We start from the raw sequence: 23247 nt of genomic DNA on the forward strand, positions 1-23247 counted from the left end.
GTATCAACTTATTCACGGAGTCAATTATAACAAAATGGGTGATCTACAAGTCCTATTTCAGAATTATCAAATCTAAAACAGAAGTTATTTAGTTGCATAAAACAAAGATTCAAACCATGGTTAACTATGGTAATCTGTCACAGGTTTTTTTCACATTAGTAGTTTAATCCCATTTATATTAATTGAATGTGGAAATACTGAAAAACTGGTTCTGGTTTACAGTGAAACCCACGGCCCCAGATCTAGAGTGGGTGTTAGTATTGTATCTGGCTGCAGGCTATTGAGTTACAGTAGCATTTAATAGTTAATCTTCAGTAATTGTTTCCTATTTTATTGTTTCATGCTGGTCTTCAGCAATTATGGGTTCTTTTAAATCCTACCGTACCAGTTATTTATTGAGGTTTTATATACCAGTATTTTGTCAATATAACTTTCCTAAACAATCATATTCTGCTCTTCTATTCCAGAGTTAATGAGCTCTATGTAGACGACCCAGACAAAAACAGTGGGGGTAAAATAGATGTGACTCTGAACATCAGCTTACCCAACTTGCATTGTGACTGTGAGTACTTCCAGTGGGAAACTTTCCAGTTTATTTTCTCATTAATTTCCTCAGATAGGATTTACCCCATAGTTATCCTAAACTTCCTGTTTTAGCACTCTGCCTGTTTCTTAGACCCTCGTCTGTGCTCAACCATTCTGTTTCCGTGGGGTGGATTAGTTTATATTAATTCTGCTTTTGTTCAGTTAGCTGTTAAAGTAACCATACCGAACTCGACGCAGGGTGAACCACAGAACTATTGTTAAACATTATGATGGGATAGATATTAGCCAGCCACCCTTAAGTTTGTGTAAAAGCAAAGGCCCCTTAATGCTTTCTTGGCACTGGACATGAGTGGGTCTCTTCTTCTAATGAAGTTAGCAATGCTCCTCAAATGACCAACAAAACAGATGGTATTTGTTATTGTGGGATCACTGTTGCGATCTGCAGGTGATATTCCTGCTGTCCATCACCCGTTTTTTCATGGTAAACATCAGATGAGAATTGAGGGTTTCCTATTATTTTTAGTCTAGAGCTAAGCCTGGACATTGTTGAGGATGACCAGTATATGTATATTTAATTCTTCTTCCTTGCACACTTTCTCATGTCAGTCTTTTCCTTTTCTACCTCTCCCCAAGATAAAAATGGTGACCTTTTGTCTCCAAGTGGTCTCCTCTTCATGATACCACGTGAGATAACTAGACCTCCCCTAGTTGAGATGAAGCCTATTGTTGTGGGGGAAAGATCATAGGATATTGCTATCAGTTACATATTCCGTCCCTTACCAAGACTGCTCTAGATATGCCAGTGAAGAGAAATATCTTTTGGATAGCAGTGTCTCTGGTCTACTTGTGTTCTAAGATCCCCTTCTCCGTTTCATTCAGTGGTTGGGCTCGATATTCAGGATGAGATGGGACGACACGAAGTTGGCCACATCGACAACTCCATGAAATTCCCCCTCAGTAACGGGGATGGTTGCAGATTTGAGGGACGATTCAGCATAAACAAGGTAAGGAGAACCTTACTGTCTGTCACTTCAGCTCTTCTGTCTTTGCCCCTTCTTCTGCCTTCACAGGGCTTTGCTCATCTCCACTACTTTGCTTTTATGGCTAACTGCTCAGTTAAGTTCTGCTATGTAGCAAAGACAATTGAAGTTAGAATTGCCTTAATAAAATAATGCAGCAGTGGCAGGAGTCTGTTTATCTTACGTTTTCTGTGCTTGCTCTTTGAAAATCTGTTTCTTCCCTTTTGCCATTATTTTACATTTAAATAGGTGGTTTAGCTCCCCACGCTCAAGGGTTGTTTCACATAGCAACATTCGATCTTCACTGCCTGTAGCATTCCACCTCGTGGAGCATTCATCCACTGGCTTCTAACCCACCTACACCCCTCTGACTCACAGTTGTTCTCTTGATTGTAGTGTAGTTTTCCCAAGGCCCTCTTTCCACCCTTGCCCCTTTTATTTTTCTTCAAAAGCTTGGGCAACACTGTAAACACATGTTGGTGACTGCTGCTTCGGGTATTGCATGTGTCTGACAACAGTCATATGTTTACATTGCCTTGGAAGTGGTCAGAGACCAGGGCAAGCCCACAGTAAGATGGTTGATATATCTGGCATAACCACTGCAAGTTTGTGTATCGCACAAGTGCCCAGTTTCCTTGCCAGAGGGGTAGATCAAATTGCAGATGAGTGGGACAAGGTTATTAAAATGCTCTTGATTTGTAAGTTGTGTTCTGATTGCAAGAGGAAAGTAATTAATGTCTCTGAGGAACTGAAACAAAGCATTCTTTAGACCTTCTCTTGTGCTGTAAATTATCAGTCCCTGTAGAGGTTGAGGATCGACCACAGTGATGGTACAGGAGAGTGAGGCTGCAGGGTTGATAGCGGGGAGCTTTGAACCATGGTTTGAGGCATTTCTACACGTTGCCTTGTTGACCAACAATTGGTATTTAACTGTCCTGTTCACTGACCAGCAACTAATAAAGGTTTGTCGAATATTGTTGATATTTTAAGATTAAGATTAATATTGTTAAAGTCTAGTGGCTAGTTTGGAAGAACATGTGTTTCCTGATTTGGATTAAATTTAAGCCTTCAGTCAAGACCAAGTCGTATTTAGGTATGGACGCAGCCTGGTGTTGAACAATGGATCAGATGGCTGCGTTTGAGAGATATCGTTTCATGTTTTCAATGCATTTATAGGTGAAGCTTCCAGAGGTTGTGCATGTTACCTGATTTTAAGGAGCCTAATACCAGAATTGCAATCCTCATAACATTCAGCAGAAACATATTTTCGTTCATCCATGTCAAGATTCTCTTGAAGGCGTGGAAAAATTGGATAAGCTGACTGAAGATGTAACCAAGGATATGAAGTCTTACAATGTCATACAGTTAGACTATTGGATTTGCAAAAGACTTGAGCATTTGTTGCCTGATCTCTCCTCCTTTGCAGCATGTGATTCAATTTTTAACACTTGGCTGTTGACATTTTATGGCATGTACACAAAGGGCCTCCTTACAACTTCGGCGGTCTTTTCCAAAGATCACCGAAGCCAATACAGTCAACAGACAGCCAGTGCTGTATTTGGACTTCTGCCCACTTATGGGCAGAAGTCTGACTCTGTCGGCCTGGCCGGTGGAGTTGAAGAGGAGATTGCATCACCAGCAAAGTCACGCCAGCAAGACTCCGCCCGCCGTATTACGAGCTGTAATACAGCTTGCCAGAGTCTTGCTGGTGTGGTGGTGCTGGCGTTGCAAAAACCAGGACCCACCCTCTCCCATATGACCAGCTCACCGGAAAAGGTAAGTTGATCGTCTGAGGGGGGGGGGAGGGGAAGAGAGTGTTGGTGGGGTGCATCTATGTGTGAATGGGGGTGTATGAGTGTGTTTGAGTGAGTGGGGGTGTCTGCATGTATGCGTGCGGCTGGGGTGTGTGTCTGCATGGAGGGGAGCGGGCTGTGTCGAAGTGCAATTGAGTAGGTGTGTGTATTGGGATGCATGCGAATGGGGGTGCATATGTGTAAGTCTCTTAGTGGGGGTGTGTATGTGAATGTATGCAGAGGGGTGTGTATCAATCAATCAATCAATCAATCAATGAATTTATAAAGCGCGCTATGTACCCGACAGGGTTTCGAGGTGCTGGGGGGGGGGGGGGGGGTGCTGCTACCGTTCGAAGAGCCATGTCTTGAGGAGTCTCCTGAAGGTGAGGAGGTCCTGGGTCTGGCGTAGTGAGGTGGGGAGAGAGTTCCAGGTCTTGGCGGCGAGGAATGAGAAGGATCTGCCGCCAGAGGTCTTGCGCTGGATACGGGGGACGAAGGCGAGGGCGAGGTTGGCGGAGCGGAGTTGACGTGTGGAGACGTAGAGGTTGAGTCTGGTGTTTAGGTAGGTGGGTCCGGTGTTGTGTAGTGCCTTGTGTGCGTGGGTGAGGAGTTTGAAGGTGATCCTTTTATCCACCGGGAGCCAGTGGAGGTCCTTCAGGTGGGGGGGAGATGTGACATCGGCGGGGTATGTCGAGGATCAGGCGGGCGGATGCGTTCTGTATGCGTTGGAGTCGTTTGATGTCTTTCGTTGGGATGCCTGTGTAGAGTGCGTTGCCATAGTCAAGTCTGCTACTGACGAGGGCTTGAGTTACCGTCTTCCTGGTTCCTGTTGGAATCCACTTGAAGATCCTGCGGAGCATGCGGAGGGTGTTGAAACAAGAAGAGGAGACGGCGTTGATCTGTTTGGACATGGTGAGGGCAGAGTCGAGGACGAAGCCGAGGTTTCGTGCGTGCGTGCGTGGGTGGGTGGGGGTCCGAGGGCGGTGGGCCACCAGGAGTCGTTCCAGGCCGAGGGGGTGCGTCCGAGGATGAGGACTTCCGTTTTGTCGGAGTTGAGCTTCAGGCGGCTGTTGTTCATCCACTCGGCGATGGATTTTAGTCCCTCGTGGAGGTTGGTTTTGGCAGTGAGCGGATCTTTGGTCAGGGAGAGGACGAGCTGGGTGTCGTCGGCGTAGGAGATGATGCTGAGGTTGTGATGACGGGCCAGTTGTGCGAGGGGGCCATGTAGACGTTGAACAAAGTTGGGCTAAGAGAGGAGCCTTGGGGGTATGTGAAAGTAAGTGGAGGGGGTGCTTACGTGTGAGTTGGGGGTGTATGTCAGTGTGAGAGCAGCTAGGGGTGTTAGAATGGATGTCTACTTGGGGGGGTGTTTGGAAGTGTGTGGAGGGGAGGTGTCTGCATGTGTGTGGACATGCGGGGATGCATGTGCCGGTGACAGGAATGGGTATTGCTGTCGCCGGGTGCGTTACCACCAGGATTTTTGTGGCAGGGTGACTGCCACAGAAAGCCTGGCAGTCTGCAGCCTCATGATCTGTCCGGCAGGCAGAGGCCTGCCGCCGGGCTGGAGGAGCTCACTGGTGGCTGCATCTGTGCAACCGCACCGGCAGACCTGGCGGCGTTGTGGCAGTTTGGCTTCTGCCAAACCCCACAGCTTGTAATGTGGCGGTCTTTACTGCCGGGTCCGCAACGGCAAAACAGCCACATTAAGGCTGGCGGTTTGATGACCTCCAGCCTCGAAATGAGGGCCAAAATGTCTTAAACCCATCATTTTAACTGAGCATTACCAACATGTCCACTTCCAAGGAAGTAGCCATAAAATTCATATATCCCCTACTTTCATCCAAAGCTGTTACGGCATCAATTAAGCAAAGCAAGTCATTGCGACAGTCTCCAGAAGAGCTTGCTTGTCACTTAGATGCTTTCATTCTTCCACCCACCGAAATTCACCATTTCACCTTTACATTGTCATCCAGTCTTTTACCCAACATTCTCTCACCATTCTGTCCATCCGTCCATCTGTCTGCCCATCCAGATCTATCCATCTAACTCCGAACCTATCCATCAATCATATCAATCCATTCATTGTCATACATCCTTTCACTTGCCTCCCTTCCATCGGCCATCTTTTCACTCAGCCGTCCTCCCTTTCACTCAGCCGTCCTCCCTTTCACTCTCACTCAGCCGTCCTCCCTTTCACTCTCACTCAGCCGTCCTCCCTTTCACTCTCACTCAGCCGTCCTCCCTTTCACTCTCACTCAGCCGTCCTCCCTTTCACTCTCACTCAGCCGTCCTCCCTTTCACTCTCACTCAGCCGTCCTCCCTTTCACTCTCACTCAGCCGTCCTCCCTTTCACTCTCACTCAGCCGTCCTCCCTTTCACTCTCACTCAGCCGTCCTCCCTTTCACTCAGCCGTTCATCCTTTGAACCATCCATCCATTCACCCTTTAACACACCCATCACTCATCTGTCCCTAATCTATCTACCCTCTTTAATTCACTCATCTGTCTTTTCATCCATCAACTTATCAATCCATCCATTTACCCTTTTACTCACCAGTCCATCGTTTCTCTCATCATCCACCCTTAAACTCATCCATCCTTTTTCCCTTCCACTTATCCATCCATCATTTCACTCATTCTTCCACACATCTATCAATTCACCCTTTGACTCGTCCACCATTTCACTCTTACACCCATTCATCCATTTATACTTTCACTCATCCATCCACCCTTTCACCCATCCACCCTTTCACCCACCCTTCCATCCATTCTCCCTTTCGCACATCCATTCATCCTCCTTTTCACTCATCCATCCATTCTTTCACTCCATCAATCCATCCAGCCTTTCACTCATCCATCTGTCTACTTTACCCTTTTACTTTTTGTTAGACATGGCATCCTTAGGGTGGTCTTCCCCCAGACTTGTTGCCTTCGCCTCATGTTTTGTTGCTGTAACGTTTTGTTGGCCTTAGGACTCTGGGCACTTTACCACTGCTAATCACTGCTTAAGTGCATGTGCTTCTCCCCTAAACATGGTAACATTGGTGCATCCACAACTGCCATATTTAATTTACATGTACATCTATTGTAGAGTGGTATACAACATACCCAGGGCCTGTACATCTAATGGGCCTGCAGTGCCGACTGTGCCACCCACTTAAGTAGTCCTGTAAATGTGTCTCAGGCCTGCCACTGCAGAACCTGTGTGTGCAGTCCCATTCCCACCTCGACTTGACATTTAAAACCTCTTGCCAAGCCTTAAATTCCCCTTTTCTTGTATATGTCACCCCTAAGGTAGGCCCTAAATAGCCCATAGGGCAGGGTGCATTGTAAGTAAAAGGCAGGACATGTACTTTTTAGTTGTACATGTCCTGGTAATGAAAAACTCCCAAAGTTGTTTTTCATTACTGTGAGGCCTGCCCCTCTCTTAGGCCAGCATTCGGAACTCCTTAAAATACTTTAAAGCTGTAATTCCTGATCATAGAGGGGTTGCTACATCATGTCGTAGCATTGGAATGGTAATGATAAATCCTATTTACTGGTAAAGCTGGATTAATTATTACTTTTTTTTTTTTTTAGAAATTCCACTTTTAGACAGTGGTCATTTCTCTGCCCTAACTGTCCTTTGTTCCTACATCCTGTCTCCAGTACACGTCTGGCCTGGGCTAGGCAACAGCTGCACTTGTGCATTCCCTTCAGACACCCACAACGCAGGATACTCAACTGCATACTGCTAGGTCTTCCTGGGGAGGAGTTTGGGATGGGCTTCCACTTACATTTCGAAGGGGTAGTGGCCAGAGCCCACACAAAGGGGCGGATTACCTCCCACTGATAGTCTGGAGCCATGGCTGAGCAGAAAGGGGGACCTGTGCACCTCAAAGAAACCTTTTGAAGTCACCCCCATATCAAAGGCACTTTCTATTATAAGTACTGTTTCTGACCCCCTAGAAACAGTACAATTCTGAACTCAAAACTCTGCTGAAGTAAAGAATGCTGTGTGCCAGGATCACCACTCTGCCAGGATTGACTGTTCCCAAAAATTGTTGCTCTGCCTTGTCATGCTGCCTGCTGATCTCTGCCTTGCAAACCAATCAACCAGCAAGTCTCTTGAGTGTCTCCAAGTGCCTGCTGACCTGCCTCCAGTTCTAGTGAGGGTTTCCGGGACATCAAAGACCCCATGCTCCTAGCGAGCTCCCCCTTGGGTCTCACACTGCTAAGAGGTGGAGCTCGGTAGCGCCCCCCTGTGCTCTCTGTACCAGAGTGCCTGTCCCTGGGGTAGAGCGTGCTGCACTGATGTGGTCCCCACCTCACTGGACTGAGGCAGCGCAAGGGCTGCTCTCACCTGCATGCACTCTTGCAGCACCTCAAGTGCAACTCCAGGCAGCAGTGCAAGCTCCGGGAGCAAGATCGCTAGCGACCAGGACTCAAGCCGCCAGCCCCACCCACAGTGTCCGGAGCTGTGTAGCAGTGTCGTGCAGCATCGAGACGTGAAAAGGTAGTCTGACCATAATATTCTGCCTAGAAGCGTACAAGCGCTTCTGATGTGAAAACAAAGGTACTGTTGAGATTCTGGCCTCTGTCTCCACGCGCTTGGTGGCCGGGTAGTGAAGTAGGAAATTACCATAACTCTTGTAGAGGGGGCACACCCATTGTTTGTCTGGATAGCAACATTATTTGAGCACATCGTGCCATTCCCAAACCGCATGGGATTCGCAAGGGCACTCTCCCACACGATAATATTATTAACTGGCTAGCCCAAAGATCAGCACTCCTCAGTTGCCGTGAGGATCGCACAGAGACAAATTGTTATTTGGATTCCTGATAATCTTGCCTAATATTGCTTATTTATCTAAGTCATTTTAAAATACACAACTCCTTACCGATTAATTGTATTTTTGTCGTTTTGACCTTCACTTACACAAATAACTTAATCCTCTGTTTTTCATAAATCTGTGTGGAGTCTTTTTGTGGTGACCCCTTTGTGATTACTGTGTATATGTTGCACAAATACTTTACACTTTGCCTTCTAAGGTAAGCCTGCTGCCTCTGCGCCAAGCTGCCAGAAGGTGAGCACTGGTTAATTTAAGTTGTGCTTTTTACTTACCCTGACTTCAATTGCTGTCCCTACTTGGACAGGGTACATACCTTTGCCAACTAGAGACCCAATTTGTAACACTCTTCCGTCTGTTCACCCTTTCACTTATCAATCAATTCACTTGTTCATCCATTCACCGCTTCATCCAGACACCCATCTGTCTTCCCTTTAACTCACCCATCCCTTCTTTCATTCATCCATCCTTACATCCACCAACCCTTTCACTCGTCCATCTATTCAGCCTTTCACTCCATCCTCTCATCCATCTATCCACTTATCCTTTCACTCATCATCCACCCTTTCATTCACTCATCTATCCATCCTCTCCCATCATCCAACCTTTCACTCACTCATCCATTCTTCCTCCCTTTCACTCATGTATCCACTCATCCTCCCATCCTTTCACGTCAATTAGGAGCCTTTGTTTGCCGAGTTGCAAACAGAAGAGTACCATGAAGAACCCAGGCTATTCATTCTTTCCACATAAACTAAAAGTTGGCCCTGAAGAGTGTGACCTTAAATGCAGTCTTTATTTTATGTGCATTTACATGATGCTAAGATGCCAGTGGGACATTCAAGTTCTTTGCTAATGGAGAGTTGAACACTTACCACCTATACATTGTGAAACAGATGAGTCTAAGTTTGTTTTCTAAAGTATTGGGTTGGAAAAAATACCCTACGTGGATTGGGAGATAATGTACTGCTGCCCGGAGTCTACATAGCAAATACTATTTTTTGTTTGTTTTTATTTTTGTTTTTATTTCTTAAGCTTAGGTGTAAAAAGGCAATGCTAATTTGACTCCTTAGTTGCAAAGAATGTCATGGGGACGTGTACACAGTTGCACCCACCCACCCATCCAAACTATCTGATGATGTTAGTGGCTCAGATAAACAGAGAGCCAAAAAGGACAGTGCCACAGAGCACATCTTTTGAATGTTAAATACAACCTCATGGATGATAGTTTCAGAATCCACAGAGGGATCTGGAACTACGAAGAGCCTTGGGAGAGACGTATGGGACATCCAACATTCAGTGTACATTACCCATCATTTGTAGTGTGGCTTGCTTGATGCTGTGTACATCTAGAGTCAGAAGGCTTGAAGATGAAAGGGTTGGAGATACATCAATGGATAAGCTTCCTTGTTACAGCTTGCCAGGATAAAAACTAAGTTAAGCCATCAAGCCCCGCAAAGAGAGTAAGTAAGATGGAACAGTAACAAATTGATGATGGCCAGCTACATTTGGAGTAAGAATAAGAAATTAACCTTGCTGACGGTGGGAGGAAGGCTATTTTCAGCACATCAACAGTGGGCTCCATGAAAGCTGACTTAGAGATAGTTGAGGGTTGGGCTTGGTAACTGATATTCTAAATCTGACAGGCATTGCAGAATTCTGTCATGAGTGGGAGGGATGGTATCAGCAAATACATTGTTGATATGTATTTCAACAGATACAAATATGAGGTGTTCGGGGTTTTTCTAGAGAATGAGGTTAAAATAAACTTTCCTCACGTTGTAAAGTAGACTATCAGGCCTGTTTTTCGAGGCTATAAGGTTTGTGTAGATTTTGATGTATTTTAAGTTTGAGAAAACCTGTATCATTGGGATAAATGCTCCAAAGCCTTCAAAACCTCTAGGCTCCTTGTGCCTTACTGAATTCAGATCAGAACTATACCAAATAGTATTGGATTGGAAGATTATTTTAAAGTGAGACATGCAGTGTCATTATAACATATGTGTTTAACGGAAAAAAACAACTACATTGTCTGCCAGCCAATTCGATGATTGCAACTTTTAGGTCAAGGGCTAGTTTCAAGGATTGCATGTTTTAAAAGGACCTTTCCATATATTTTCTAACTTGGGTTGACCTGTGCTGTGAAGGAAAAGAGAGCCAACACAATGAGATTAAAAGCAAATCACACGCTGAATCGACAAAGCAAGATACTGAAAATATGTTAATGTTAGCTGGAGTTTTGATTGGATCACACTTTTTTTTTTTCTGTGTGGAGAACAATGTGTCAAATTAAAAGTAGCTAAGTTTCTTGGGAAATTGTCTAAAAGAGAACCCCACGTAAGGCGCATGGAACAAAGACCTTTCTTTAGTAGTTTTCCAATGAAAAAGGTCAGGGTGGTTGGATCTTGCCAGATCCATTGTTTGCTGTTTTGTTTGCCAAATTCCCCTCCAGAAGAACAAGTGCACCTGGAGTTTAATTTGTGGAGACGTGTACATCTTGCCAGCTGGGTTGGTGGCATATTGCGCTAAAAAATGAGCATTCCCTTCATTTAAGTGGAAGCGATTTTTTTCGGTAAACTGCTTTGATGGTGAGGAATCATTGGAGTATATTTCTGGACAAGCTTTAGAAACATTACAGTTAGAAGATATTTGGGAAAATGCCGTGCCATACCCCAAACAACATACTTAGCAGTGCAAAGCAAACGTTTCTCAGTCTTCCCTTGTCCTTTAAACAAAACTGATTAATAACCAGACTCGAAATCGTTTTGATTATCTTTATGAATTATCGATTTAGCACACTAAAGCAAGGCTTTGCCACGTTTGACTATCATACCAGGCTGCAGAGTCTTTGTTCCATATAATGCGCGTGAGAACAGAGATGAGATTGTTATTAAGACGGAGGCATTTGTAGTGACATATATGGTAATGTAGAGACTTAGTGCATGGAATCAGATCCCCAACTTACTGGGAGATTTTTAAACCTCATTGACAATTGCCTTTAGTAACATTGAAAAATGCCCATGTTAAAACTATACTAATAGGAGAAGTATGGTTTCTAATGCAGGATTTTAATAGTTACATTTAGTAATTTTTAGTAATTAGGCAAGAGATCGTTATTCAAGTATTTGATGTGATGCAATTGTAATGATTTTAACTCTGCTGTAATTATTTTACGTACTAAACCTAATTAACTTTATTGCACAAGTGGTTTGGTAAAGTTTCTTGGCTAAGGAAGTAAATCCAAGAAAAGAACACTAAATATACGAAGTTTGGAAATAGTGAAGAAAATAAACAACCAAACAACCACAGGGCTTGATGAAAGCAGACAGCTGCCTCTCAAGAGACTGGATCTGTGGTTTTTGTTATCACTAGAGCTATTGCTGCAAGGCTATGCCTCTTCAATTCAATTCAGGAGGGAACCTGCTGCCGCCAGTGTACTGTATGTTTTCGGTGCTTGAGGAAAGCTCATGTCACACTGGTGCAACTACACTTACTCCGCACAGGTGGTGGGCTAAAGCAGACTAAATCTTCCAGTTTTGCTTTAATACATTCAGCTTTAAAGACTGGCTGTCGTGAAACCCTATTTGTCTGCACTTATGTGCAGACAAATGAAATTTTGGACCCCATCTCTGCTCATTCCTTCGTTGCTCTGTTATGACATTGTAAGAAATTGGGTTATCATTTGGGGTGGTTGACTACCCACTTCAAGGAATAATCAGAACCTTTGTCCAGGTGAACGCTCAAGGTTACTAAATTAACCTAATCTCAACACCCTAGTAGCTATGGCACAGAGCAGACCGGCTTAACTCAGGGCAATTTGTAAAGTTTTTATGCAGTAACAAAATACTAACACAGGCAAAATACATTCAAAATGCAAACCAATAAAAATCCCCCAAAACGAATGGGAACATAGAGTAAACTTTAATAAACAAAATGACCCCCAGGAGACCAAAATATAAGGGGAACCAGAGATATAAATGTTTAAATCTTAAGTACAAACAGCACTGAGAAGCACAAAGTGCCCGTGATAGTAGTCATGGTAGACCAGAACCCAGCCTCAATTTGTTGCTGACCGTGATAGAACATGGGAAGGATACAGCAACCAGGTATGCCCTGGTCAAATATTTTACCTCCTCCCTTTAGTCTTTTATGTCCCACCTCAGGAGTACACTTCTAAAGTCTCCTAGGACTTCATGGGAAGCACCTAGAAACACACAGGGTCCAGTCCAGGTTCAGTTGCCACTGGTCAGCTGGGCAGTTGAAGGAAGGGCATCTTGTAGCTTGTTGTATCCATTCAGCTTGAATAGGAGGTCACCCTTATGACCCTTAGAGTTCACTTTGTCCTGGGTACAAGAGGCAGCATGTCCAGTCCTCTAGGACACCTCCCGTCAGACAGCAGGTCCATCACTGTTGATGCCACATTTATGCCTGGCATGAGTTACTAGTTGGAAAGGACTTCTGGACACGCCATAACCAATACGATAAAAATGTCCGTAGCTAACCGGACATGGGGCATCTTCGGAATGGCAAATGTAATCGGCCACACTAAACTTGGGCACTGAGGCTGGGTCTGCGTCTGAGTGTGGATGGTGTGCTGTGGTAATTCTAGTGTCTTCCTATAGCCAACCCTAAACTCCAGCTTGAAGCAGCCACTGCACTCCAAGTAAACCCAGCAACAGAAGGCTGGTAGAATAAAAGGAGGGTTTTCCAGCAGCCAGGTACTGGTAAGAATTATCTAGGCCTCATGTTCACTTCTTTACAGATGCACCAAAGTGTTGTGTGTAATCCCAGCAGGGGTGGCTCCTGCTTTAGAGTGGAGGAGCTTCTCCCCACTAAAATGCCCCAGAGATGAAAAACAAAACGGTAAAGAAGTTAATTCAATACTGTTTTATTTTTTGTCAACCCATTCTGAGCCGAGTGCCAGGGCTGGCCTGCTGAGTGGCAGCAGTGGTGGGCTGCCTGTGTACTAAAAGTGCGCATGTCACTTTGGCCATCCATCTTCAGTCGGCCAGCCTGTCATGTGCAACTTTAACCTCTCAACTCAGCTGTCTGACACAGCTGGGTTGAGAGAAAGCATAGGGCTTCAGTGTCCTCGGAAGTGCTGAGAGAGGCTGTTCCCTCCAATCCTAGCATTTCTCCCATGCTGATTAACAGCATGAGAGCAGCAGCCGGATCAATTAAGTGAGTTAGCTGGGGCTCTGGATGTGACGTTAAGAGAAGATGATGAGAGCGAGAGAGCGAGGAAGACGTTTCTGCAGAAACCCGGTAAGTAACTTTTCTTTTATTTGACTTTTACATTTTTTTTTTTTTCTCTTTTTTTTTTTTTTTTTTAGTATTTTGTACTGCACCCACCCATTTGACCACCTCTCCACTCGCTATAGTTACCAGCTGCCACTGAAACACAGCGAACCTGTCAAGCATGAGTTGATACTTTAATGTAACAAGTGATGCTTACAGCTTCCACCCTTCCATGAGCTCAAAGGAGTCGCCCCTGCCCATTCATGTCAACCTGTCAATCGCACTGACCTATTGTGTACCTCCAGGGGGGAATTTCATACCTCATTCACACCTTATTAAGGCAAAGTACTGGCTGGGGAAAGTTATAGAATACATGGAAATTAAACATCTGGCATCACTACTGAATCAGACTTTTAATACTTACTAAAAATAGCTAAATCTTGCATGTCCACCCAGAAAAAGCAAATTTCTTACGGAAGTACATACTGATAAGTCTTGTAGCTGCTCCCTGAAGGTTAATCTGGAGAGTTAAAACAACTAAGAGCAACAAAGCATTGTGGTGTGAGTTTTATGACAAGTGTTAAGCATAATAAACCGCAGTAGAGTGAGAATTTTCCCAAAAGCACGGGTACACCACAATGTTTTCAAAAACACCTGTCACCCAGGTATGCCACCTAGACAACCAGATTTAAGTCTTCCTTTACTTAACTCAATACATACTCATAGACCGGATATCTGCCAATAATCCCACATGGTACACATGCACCTGGTCGCACACATTGTCACTCCAAGCAGTACTAACTGCTAAGGAGACAGCTATATCACAAACCCGGTGGAGTATGAGACACAAAGGAACAGCCATGTTCAAAATAGCTTACACAACTGACTAAACAACAACAGCACATATTAACTTCCTTGTAAATGGCACCGCCTCAACCTGCGACGTTCATAGACAGGTGGTAAATCCTTCAGGCCACACCTCTCCCACTTTTAATTCATGCTGTCATCGTCCGATGAAGAATAAATACCGTGCCACCCCATCACCAAACATGACCACATACAGTCATTCTGTAAGTAAAACTAGTGCTTAAACTTCATATTACAAATTGGACACATGTTAAGAGAGACACTGGCAAGTTTCAAAGACATGACATAATTGCAAATGTAGACTGCAGTCAGCAAGCAAACCCAGAGCCATGGGTAGGTAAAAAAAACTCATTTCAGAACACCTCGTGCGAAGAAGCGATACTAATGTCAGACGTGTGTTTTACAGATGCTGAAAACATCTGCCCAAAGATAGAAATGGTTGAATCTGAACCCACTGGATATGAATATACCTACTGTAAATCCGTGATGCTAACTAAATTTACTAACTGCAAGTTCATTTGTTCTCAAGACCTGTTCTACATACCTCTGCCCGTAAGGGTGGGGTCTTTGAGAACCAAAAATCTTTTGACGTGCCTCTCCACCAAGGAGATGCATACGTTTCCTTGCCCGCCACCCTTTTGCGAGTGGATCAACCGGTTTCATAGCTGGAAGACTTCATTCTGGTTCTTTCTAGTTTATTGTTTGTCTTCGCTTTACTCGCAGCCAAGCAATTTTGTTTGCGTGAGCTGTATGTATGCAAGCCAGAGCTCCTCCTGGGGGTAGGTGAACCTTAGGCCATGGATGATGGCAGTGACTCATCTGACGGGCGTGTTGCTTTCTTTTGTGAGATAATCTGTGGTGTAATGTGTTGCCACTGGTTGAAGGTGTGGTGCAGGCACAGAGTGCAAGTCTTGGCCTGGACAATGTCCATTTCCCCCGCACCCTCCTAGTGGCCATGTGCCAGAGGTCAGGTTCACACCACCCTGTCAATCACTTCTTACAAGATAATGGTCGGGGTGTACCTAGAAAGGAACATTGGAGGTCACAGAACAGTTGAATGTTACAATATCAATGTCAGTAATATCTTGTTATGTTGGCTAAACCATTAACAAAATATCGTCAAGGGAAGCTTATGTAGGCAAGTCTAGATCTACTGTTATTAACTTCACATCTGCTTATCATGGTGATGTGTTGGTAGTCGATATTGTGGAGTCTAAGCGCAAGTTGATATTAGAACGGATATATTAGGATGGAGCACCGGTGTTTAGGTGTGTGCTTGTGTGTGGCAAACAGATGGACGACATCTGCACTAGACGCACTCCTATCTATGCTGCCAGCGAGATCCCACCTTAACAACATATTTTGGCCTTATTTTCGAACATGCTTTGCTTCCCATCACAGTGTTACCAGGATACCGAGAGAGGCAGAAAACGTCCGCGTTTCAGTTAACCTCATGCTGCTGGGAAATTCATTAAACACTCATTGTCTCTTTCCCGTAGAAAGATGATGAAAGTTGTGTCTTAATGAAAATATATGTAAAAAGCGTGGTCCGTCTCATTCAGATACAATAAATGTAGCCAAACGGTGTGGGACGTCATACACTGCTATGTGTGCTCGCCTCCATATGTGTTTCTCTGTTATTCTGGAGGTTGCAGTGAATCGCTCTGTGATACTGCTCGTCACATAGACACATTCTCATTGAGCTGAAGCAAAGTATTTTAAATAAATAGTGGCTTCTCTAGAGTAAGCCATAACCAGTTTAAAGCTCTTGGCTTTTTTGCCCTTTTAAAGGAAATTGCTCACCAACAGAGGATATGCATGTGCAACCTGCATGTTTCTGTTCCCAATCCATGTAGGGCTCCCTCAACCTTCATGGATGAAGTTAACGCCATGGAGTTTGGTAATTAGGACACCCTTTATCAATAGACCATTGAGCAGCGTGCGCTGCTTGTATTTTCATTACACCTTTTCATTAACTATGCCGTAGTGGGACTCCTTCTCCGAAGGATATCTGCACACACTCATGCTGTTCCATTCTGCTGCTAGAACTGAAGCCGACTACCAGACGTTTCCACTGCGGGTAGGCTGTGATTAATTCTGAAAATTATTTTTGTCCCACGTTTTAGTGTTATTGTTGTGAAGCAGTATTGTCCCAGAACAGCAGTAAAATGCCTTCCCTTGGGTCCGAGGCACCGTGTGCGAATATCCTCTCTAAAACAAACTTTGTGCCCGGTATCTGTGCGCCGACTCTTATTTAGAAGCCTGCCTTTGGGAGGGTTGACCAGACCCCCCTGACCGGCTGTAGGCGAGTGTACTATTAAAGCAGCCTGACTGCCCGCTATTTCCACAGCCAGTTTATTTTCTGTCGAGATTGAATGTTGGAGCATGTCATCTCCATTAGTCTCCTTCCCCTTTTGAGGACTTCAGTCCAGATCTGTAGGTAGCACTATTCTCAGTGCGTTACTTCCCTTTTCACTTCCCATGCTCTTCTTTCACCGACCAGAGAGCCTACCATGGTGCCAATTGGAATGTATCCTGGCAGAACACTAGGCCGCTTCCAGCTTTTGGGGGATAATGAGCGAGGGAAGTAGTCGCCAAGAGAATACCATACTTCAACTGGGTATAGGAAGACATAGTAGTTAGTGCCAACCTTTTTACAGTACACTGATTGGGGGAGGTGATTGAGTATAATGCATACCTGGTTAATGCCAGCCTTCTACAGTGTCCTGAGAGGGGATGGATTGTAATGCTGACTTGATTGTTGCCAGCCTTTTACATTACCCTGAGAGGAGATGGAGTAATACTTACCTTGCTCAATATACACAGTTCATGCAGAACCCAAAGCTAGTTTGCTTTACCCTCAAATGTGTGGTCTGAGATAGTGCGAAGACTTCTAGCGCTCCAAACTGAGTAAAATTTTGTTTTCTGGTTATATGCTCTCAAATTGGTGATTTTGAGGCCTGTTTGCAATGTGGTAATATGCATGCAGTCATATTACCTCCTTAAGGGATGTATCCCTTCACCTCGCCATTAGTGCAGCTGTCTCTTGCCCTCTGTTCTAAACATCTGTGCCCATGGAATGAGTTGTGTTTCCCTGTCTGGAAGCAAACTGGAAAACACACTGCAGCTTTTTCAATGTTGGATGAGAAGACGCCAGACTGATTTTGACCGAAGACACTAAACTTCAAACATTGTTCCCCTTCCATTGGGAGCTGTACCAGAGTCCAGTCCTAAATCAGGATAGGTAGAAGACTTCTCATGAAGCCAGTGCTTTGAATCATGTCAAACACCATAGGAAGTTATCTGCTGCTCAAATGTGTATACCAATACCTGCCCACCAGTTCCTAGCAGACCTGGCTTGGCAGCACTCCCATCCTAGAATCCCATCCCATCCTAGAATGACAAGCCTTCCTACCAATCAAATGGGAGTCTGTTCTGAGCCAGTTGGAAGCTCTCTGCCCAGCCCTTCGTGAATCATAAAGGAGCCCAACACAAAACACAGCTGAGCCCTCTAGAGTAGAAAAGCTTGCATAAAGTGCAAGTGAGCTAAAAGTTACATGCTCCGGCCATGGAGGCTGAGATGGCAGCCAGGCCTGGAGTAGACACCCTTTATGGGAATTTTGTCTTTAATGAAGAGAAATTGAAGAAAAGGAAAAAAATATGTACAACTGTAGCTACAAGGTTTTTGGCAGCAGCGAAACAAATATAGAAAGCACTTCAATACCTTACAAATGCACTTAACTTAACATTGCTGATGGATACAACTACCTGTGGATTCCCCTCCTTATGATTTCTCACCTTATGAATTCTCCCAATGCACCAGCATTTGTCAGACTTTTTTTTCCCCAGCTCTCCATGTCGACGAGGACTTCATAATAGCACAGCTCCTCATGCGACTCCATTTGACGTCATCAGAGCCATAAGAAGTCCTCGCCGGAGTGGTGACATAAGTTCCCTTTTTTTTCCACGCCTTCGATCCTAACGGTTTCTTGCTCTCCGTAGCTTTTTTCTATGATCGTGTGGGTGACAGATCAGCAAGAAAACTCTTTGTGGTGTCTGAGTTCGGTCATGATGTCGTGGGGTGCTCGTCCGGTCTGAGCATGAATCTGAAGGCTCTGAAGTAGAGGGAGGCGAAGCTCTTTTTTCTAAAGCTAAAAAGGAGAAAAAAGGACATTGTAGGTCAAATCTCGGGACTCTTGGTCACATTGATCTTCAAAGCCCCACAGGAAGCGTCATCGTCATGGATCGCAACGCTGTTCATCTAGAGACAGTCCTAGATCGCCTTCACAGACTTCAAGATCACAACACCTTATGACTTGGGAAGTCAGTCCCGCGGTATCTCCCCAGGCGAAGAAACCTGAGGCTTCACTTGTGGAGATTTCGGTGACACCTACGAGCCCAGTGGCTCAATTTTCTTTGACATCCTTGCATCAGGAGCTCGAGGTTGAGGAGTTGGAGCAGACCCAACCTCCACAAGGGAAACAGGGCTATCCTGCCTTTCCAGCTATGGGAATGTGTCCTCTCTTGTTCCTTAATGCTATGTTCAGCATATTCAATAAGGCAGTTAGCCTTCACGTTGGGGCTGCCGATGCGGTACAGGCAGGCTCCTTTTTTGCCTTTTCTTCCAGCATCTGGTTTGACACCAATGATGACACCTCCATCACAGATTCCAGCGCCGTTACCAACGTCGGCCTGACCTCGAGCGGTGTCGGCTCAGTCTACTCCGGTGCAGTGTGTGGATCCAGCTCCTCTTACGACTTTGCCTTTACGAGTGCCATCGACGTCTGTGAACTTTTCGATGCCGCGCTTGGAGTCAAGGCATAGATCAGGAAGGAAGCCTTACGGCTGCTGAAAGAGCAGCAGTATCTAGAGGAGCAACAAGAACAACTAGAAGAAAGGGAGATTCCTGTACCTTCTAATGATTTCCAAGGACTTTGTGTGGCTAGTGGACTGGACACTTTCCCGGAGTAGGAGATTTTGTCGCCTGGAGGTGCAGTTTTGACAGAAATTTCAACCTACGATGGGGGTTATCCGAAAGGTTTCAGAGCTTTTCTACCTCTGCCTGCTTCAGAAGTAAAGGCTTATATTCTAACGGACGTATTGCACCCCGCAACCTCATCTTTGGAAGCTCTGCTCCCATTTACCCTTTGACTGAGCCCATGTTGGATATTTGGGAAAAGCTAGTGACTACTCCTGCAGTTTCCAGGTCTGTTGCCTGGAGATATTATGTTGCTCCAGGGGACCCAAAATTTTGGACTTGGCACCCAACGCCAGAAAGTTTGGTTGTTCAGGCTTCCTGTTCTTCTAAGACAGTGCCAGGCTCGTTCTCTACAATGCCATCGGATAGGGAGTCAAAGCGGATGGAACAAACTGCTTAAAAGACTTTCTCTTCAGGGATTATGGCTTTGAAGTCTGTGATTGCAAAATGGGTGCTGGGTAGGTACATCTGATGTGCAAGCAACGTTAATGGACCTCCCTTTTGATGGTGCCAGTCTGTTTGGGGCAAAGGCTGACTCAGCCCTGGAGCGATTTAAAGATAGCAGAATCACTGCAAAATCTTTGGGCCTTCAGTGGTCTTCTTCATCTTATAGACCATTTCGGAGATTCAGTGGGTTTGGTCGTGGTTCATCCTTTTGATGGAAGACAGCAGTTTCAGGTCCGGCAGCCTTCTAAGATCCTATAGAGGTTATGGAAAGATTAGATCGAGAGGTGCTGTCCAACATCCCTCCTCCTCCGCCTCCTCTTCTTCGTCCCCTGCAGGGAACCAGTCAGGGAAGCAACCCTAGTTCTCTCCCCCTCCTACAGCATGTGATGCCCGTGGGGAGAAGGTTGTTGCATTACTCAAGGAGTGGGAGTCAATAACATCGGACTCATGGGTGTTCAGTATTGTGAGAAAAGGTTATGCCCTTCGCTTTCAGGAGTTTCCTCATCCTCCCTTCCCTCCCCGTTATTCCTTTTGCTCAGAAGAGCATTTTCTGTTGCTTCAACAGGAGGTCAGAGACTTCTGTTAGAGGGCGCAGTGGAATTGGTTCTGGCGCAGGAAAGGGGTCAGGGATGTTATTCAAGGTGTTTCCTGATTCCCAAGAAGGATGGTCATTTGAGGCCTATCCTGGACCTGAGGATATTGAACTGGTTCCTCAAACAGGAAAAGTTAAATGCTGACCCTGCCACAGGTACGTCTTGGACAAGGAAGACTGCATGGTGTCTGGCGACTTGCAGGATGCATATTTCCTCATCCCCAATCTGAAGTCTCAGAGGAAGTATCTCTGGTTCGTGGTAGGGTTGCAACACTACCAGTTTGGGGTCCTTCCTTTTGGTCTTACTTCCGCTCTTAGGAGCCTTCACGAAGGTGATGGCAGTGGTGGCAGCGCATCTCATAAGGAAGGGAATATCAGTATTCCCTTAACTGGACGATTGGCTGATCAAAGCCAAGTCTCCAGAGTTAGTGGTGCACCATTTGCAGGTAACAGCCTAGTTGTTTGTTAACCAGGGCTTTTCTTTGAACATGCCCAAATCGCACCTGAAGTCCTCTCGGCGCCTCCTGTTCGGAGGGGCAGTACTGGACACAACATTGAATCAGGCCTATCCTCCTCCCCAAAGGATTCAGGACATACAGGCGATGATTCGAATGCTTCAAAAGGTAACGGCTATTCCAGTCATAAAGGCCCCACACCAGCTTGGTCTGTTCGCTTCCTGCATTCTGTTGGTCACTCACACACATTGGGAGATGAGGGCTCTTCAGTGATGCCTCTGCAAGTGGTGGTTACAACACAAAGGGGATCTCGAGGCGTTAATAACAACCTCCAGAGACGCTGCAGTGGATCTTCAGTGGTGGAGTGTACAGGGCAACCTGTCTCAAGGGAGGCAGTTTTCTCTTCCACCACTTGTGACCATAGTCATAATGGATGCTTCCACACTAGGGTGAGGAGCTCATCTGGGGGACCTAGAGATCGAGGATCTTTGGTCTCCAGTAGAACAGATGTTTCACATCAATCTGTTAGAGTTGTGGGTCCTTTTGCAGTCAGTCGATACAAGTCCTGACAGACAACACTACTGTGATGTGGTATATCCACAAACCGGGAGGAGTTGGGTTGTACCTTCTCTGCAGAGAGGCTCACTCGGTAATGCTTTTTCTGGTGGATACAGTAGTCACCTGTGGATTCCTCGCAGTTACACCCGCCTCCTCGTTGCCTGTGTGGTCATACCAACACTAGTTTAGGTTGTATTATTCAATCATCAAATTCTAACATTAGTAGGCATCACACATTTTTATCCAGCTCCCTGGGCAACATCCAAACATCAATACCGGTGATGGTCATCAAATCATCCAAGCTGAAATCTACAAGGCCAATAAACTTGAGATGTTATCCTTACCAGGATCACCACTTGGCAACTCTTTTTACAACAGACCTCTACATAGAACATCCATGCCTGTACTCACAAAAATAGACAGCAAACCATCTCGAAGCCTAGCCTCTTGAATTCTGTAACCGATAATATGACCAGCTACATTGCCTAGTCAAGGACTATGAAGCACCCTTTGAGAACAACTACACAAAAGTCAAAACATCAACTAATGTCTCGAAGCTTCCAAGAACGAACCAAAATATTGCTTAATTGTTTCCGGTCAACATAAGCTACCAACGCTCATGCCACCGGATTCAGTCCTTCTGTCCCATTCGGCCCTACCCAACGCCACAAAATATTAAGAGCGGTAGAACATCAAGATGCCTTTTAGATCACTGGCCGCAAGGCATCCACAAGTACATCCTATTTACACCCCATCTTAATCCCGAAATATGAAATTTGTGAAGACAGTCTGCGTTACTGAACAAGTGAAACCTATTGGTCAAATCCCTTGCCAGACACACATGACTCTCACAACTACATATCCACCCCAACACATCCAGGTAAACTCCTCAAATGCTTGGTCAACAACCAGCCCGCTCCTCAATCACTGTGAAACTATTCACTGCTGGAGCCCAATGTTAATCAAAGTCCAGTTTCTCTTTCTATCATATCTCTCGAGGACTGTACCAAAAAATGCCTTGGTGAATGTCTTCAGTTTAACCCTACTTCTTCATTTTTTACTTCATTATAATTCTTTCTCAATCTTAAAAAATAAGTTGCTGGAAACAGATTCCACAGAGTCAGGCTTGTATAGTGTTCAGCATGTGTCAAAATGACTATTTTGTTGCTGAAATATGTACTTGAGCACCGTCATAAAATGTTTCTCTGGCTTTGAGTAAGAGGCAAGCTATGCGACTTATTGTGTATTAGAAGTATTTTACTGAACCTGGCTGAACCCTTGTTTACCTCTATCTTTTTTCCTGTCAATCACTCCTCACCTGTCTATCATACCGAATTAAGGATTTTATATTTGAATTATTCATATTCATATAGTGCTTAATTGGCCCTTTTGAGGCCCTGTTCGGTTTCTGGATAGTTAACAACTTAATTGGTAACATTTATATAGCAATTCATACTCCTGAGGTCGTGAATTCCTTCACTTTGTCCATGGCACCCTTTGAAGGGTCAATTGAAGGTGGGGGGTTTGTTGGTAGTTTGGCCTGAATTGGATTTGTTAGGATGTGTAAGGTTTGAGTAGGTCCTATGTGAATGGGGTCAGTAACCTTGCTGCGCATAAGGCTTTGTGTATATAGTGAGGACTTCACAAATGAAGATAGTTATCTTTTCAGAGTTCTTGAGTACAGTCCTCCATTGATGGTCAAAAAAGTTGTCCTCCAGGGTAAGTACTACATGGAATGCTTCTTAGTGACCAGGATCTGTTCCACTGGAGCATTTGTTAAACAATTGGAATATAACAGTGCCCCCAGGAGTGACCTGCAGTAGTCTTGCTCATATATGCCAATAGAAACTCAGAGGCTGGTCCCACAGACCAAGATTATATAATGGGAAAGAAAATAATTGATGGACTCTGTAGTCTAGATTGGCT

At 45.0% G+C, this 23247-nt stretch overlaps 1 protein-coding gene across 2 annotated transcripts in view; it reads left to right on the forward strand.

Annotated features, from left to right (window-relative positions):
* ERGIC1 (endoplasmic reticulum-golgi intermediate compartment 1) overlaps positions 1-23247 on the forward strand; it is a 270638-nt gene that overhangs the window by 193006 nt on the left and 54385 nt on the right. For both annotated transcript variants that reach the window (XM_069244648.1, XM_069244649.1), the window contains exons 4-5: positions 468-562; positions 1426-1550. In XM_069244648.1, the coding sequence (XP_069100749.1) occupies positions 468-562; positions 1426-1550 (220 nt within the window). The remainder of the gene's footprint in view (positions 1-467; positions 563-1425; positions 1551-23247) is intronic.

Source organism: Pleurodeles waltl, chromosome 7 (genome assembly GCF_031143425.1).
Source record: "Pleurodeles waltl isolate 20211129_DDA chromosome 7, aPleWal1.hap1.20221129, whole genome shotgun sequence".
Lineage (NCBI taxonomy): Eukaryota > Metazoa > Chordata > Amphibia > Caudata > Salamandridae > Pleurodeles > Pleurodeles waltl.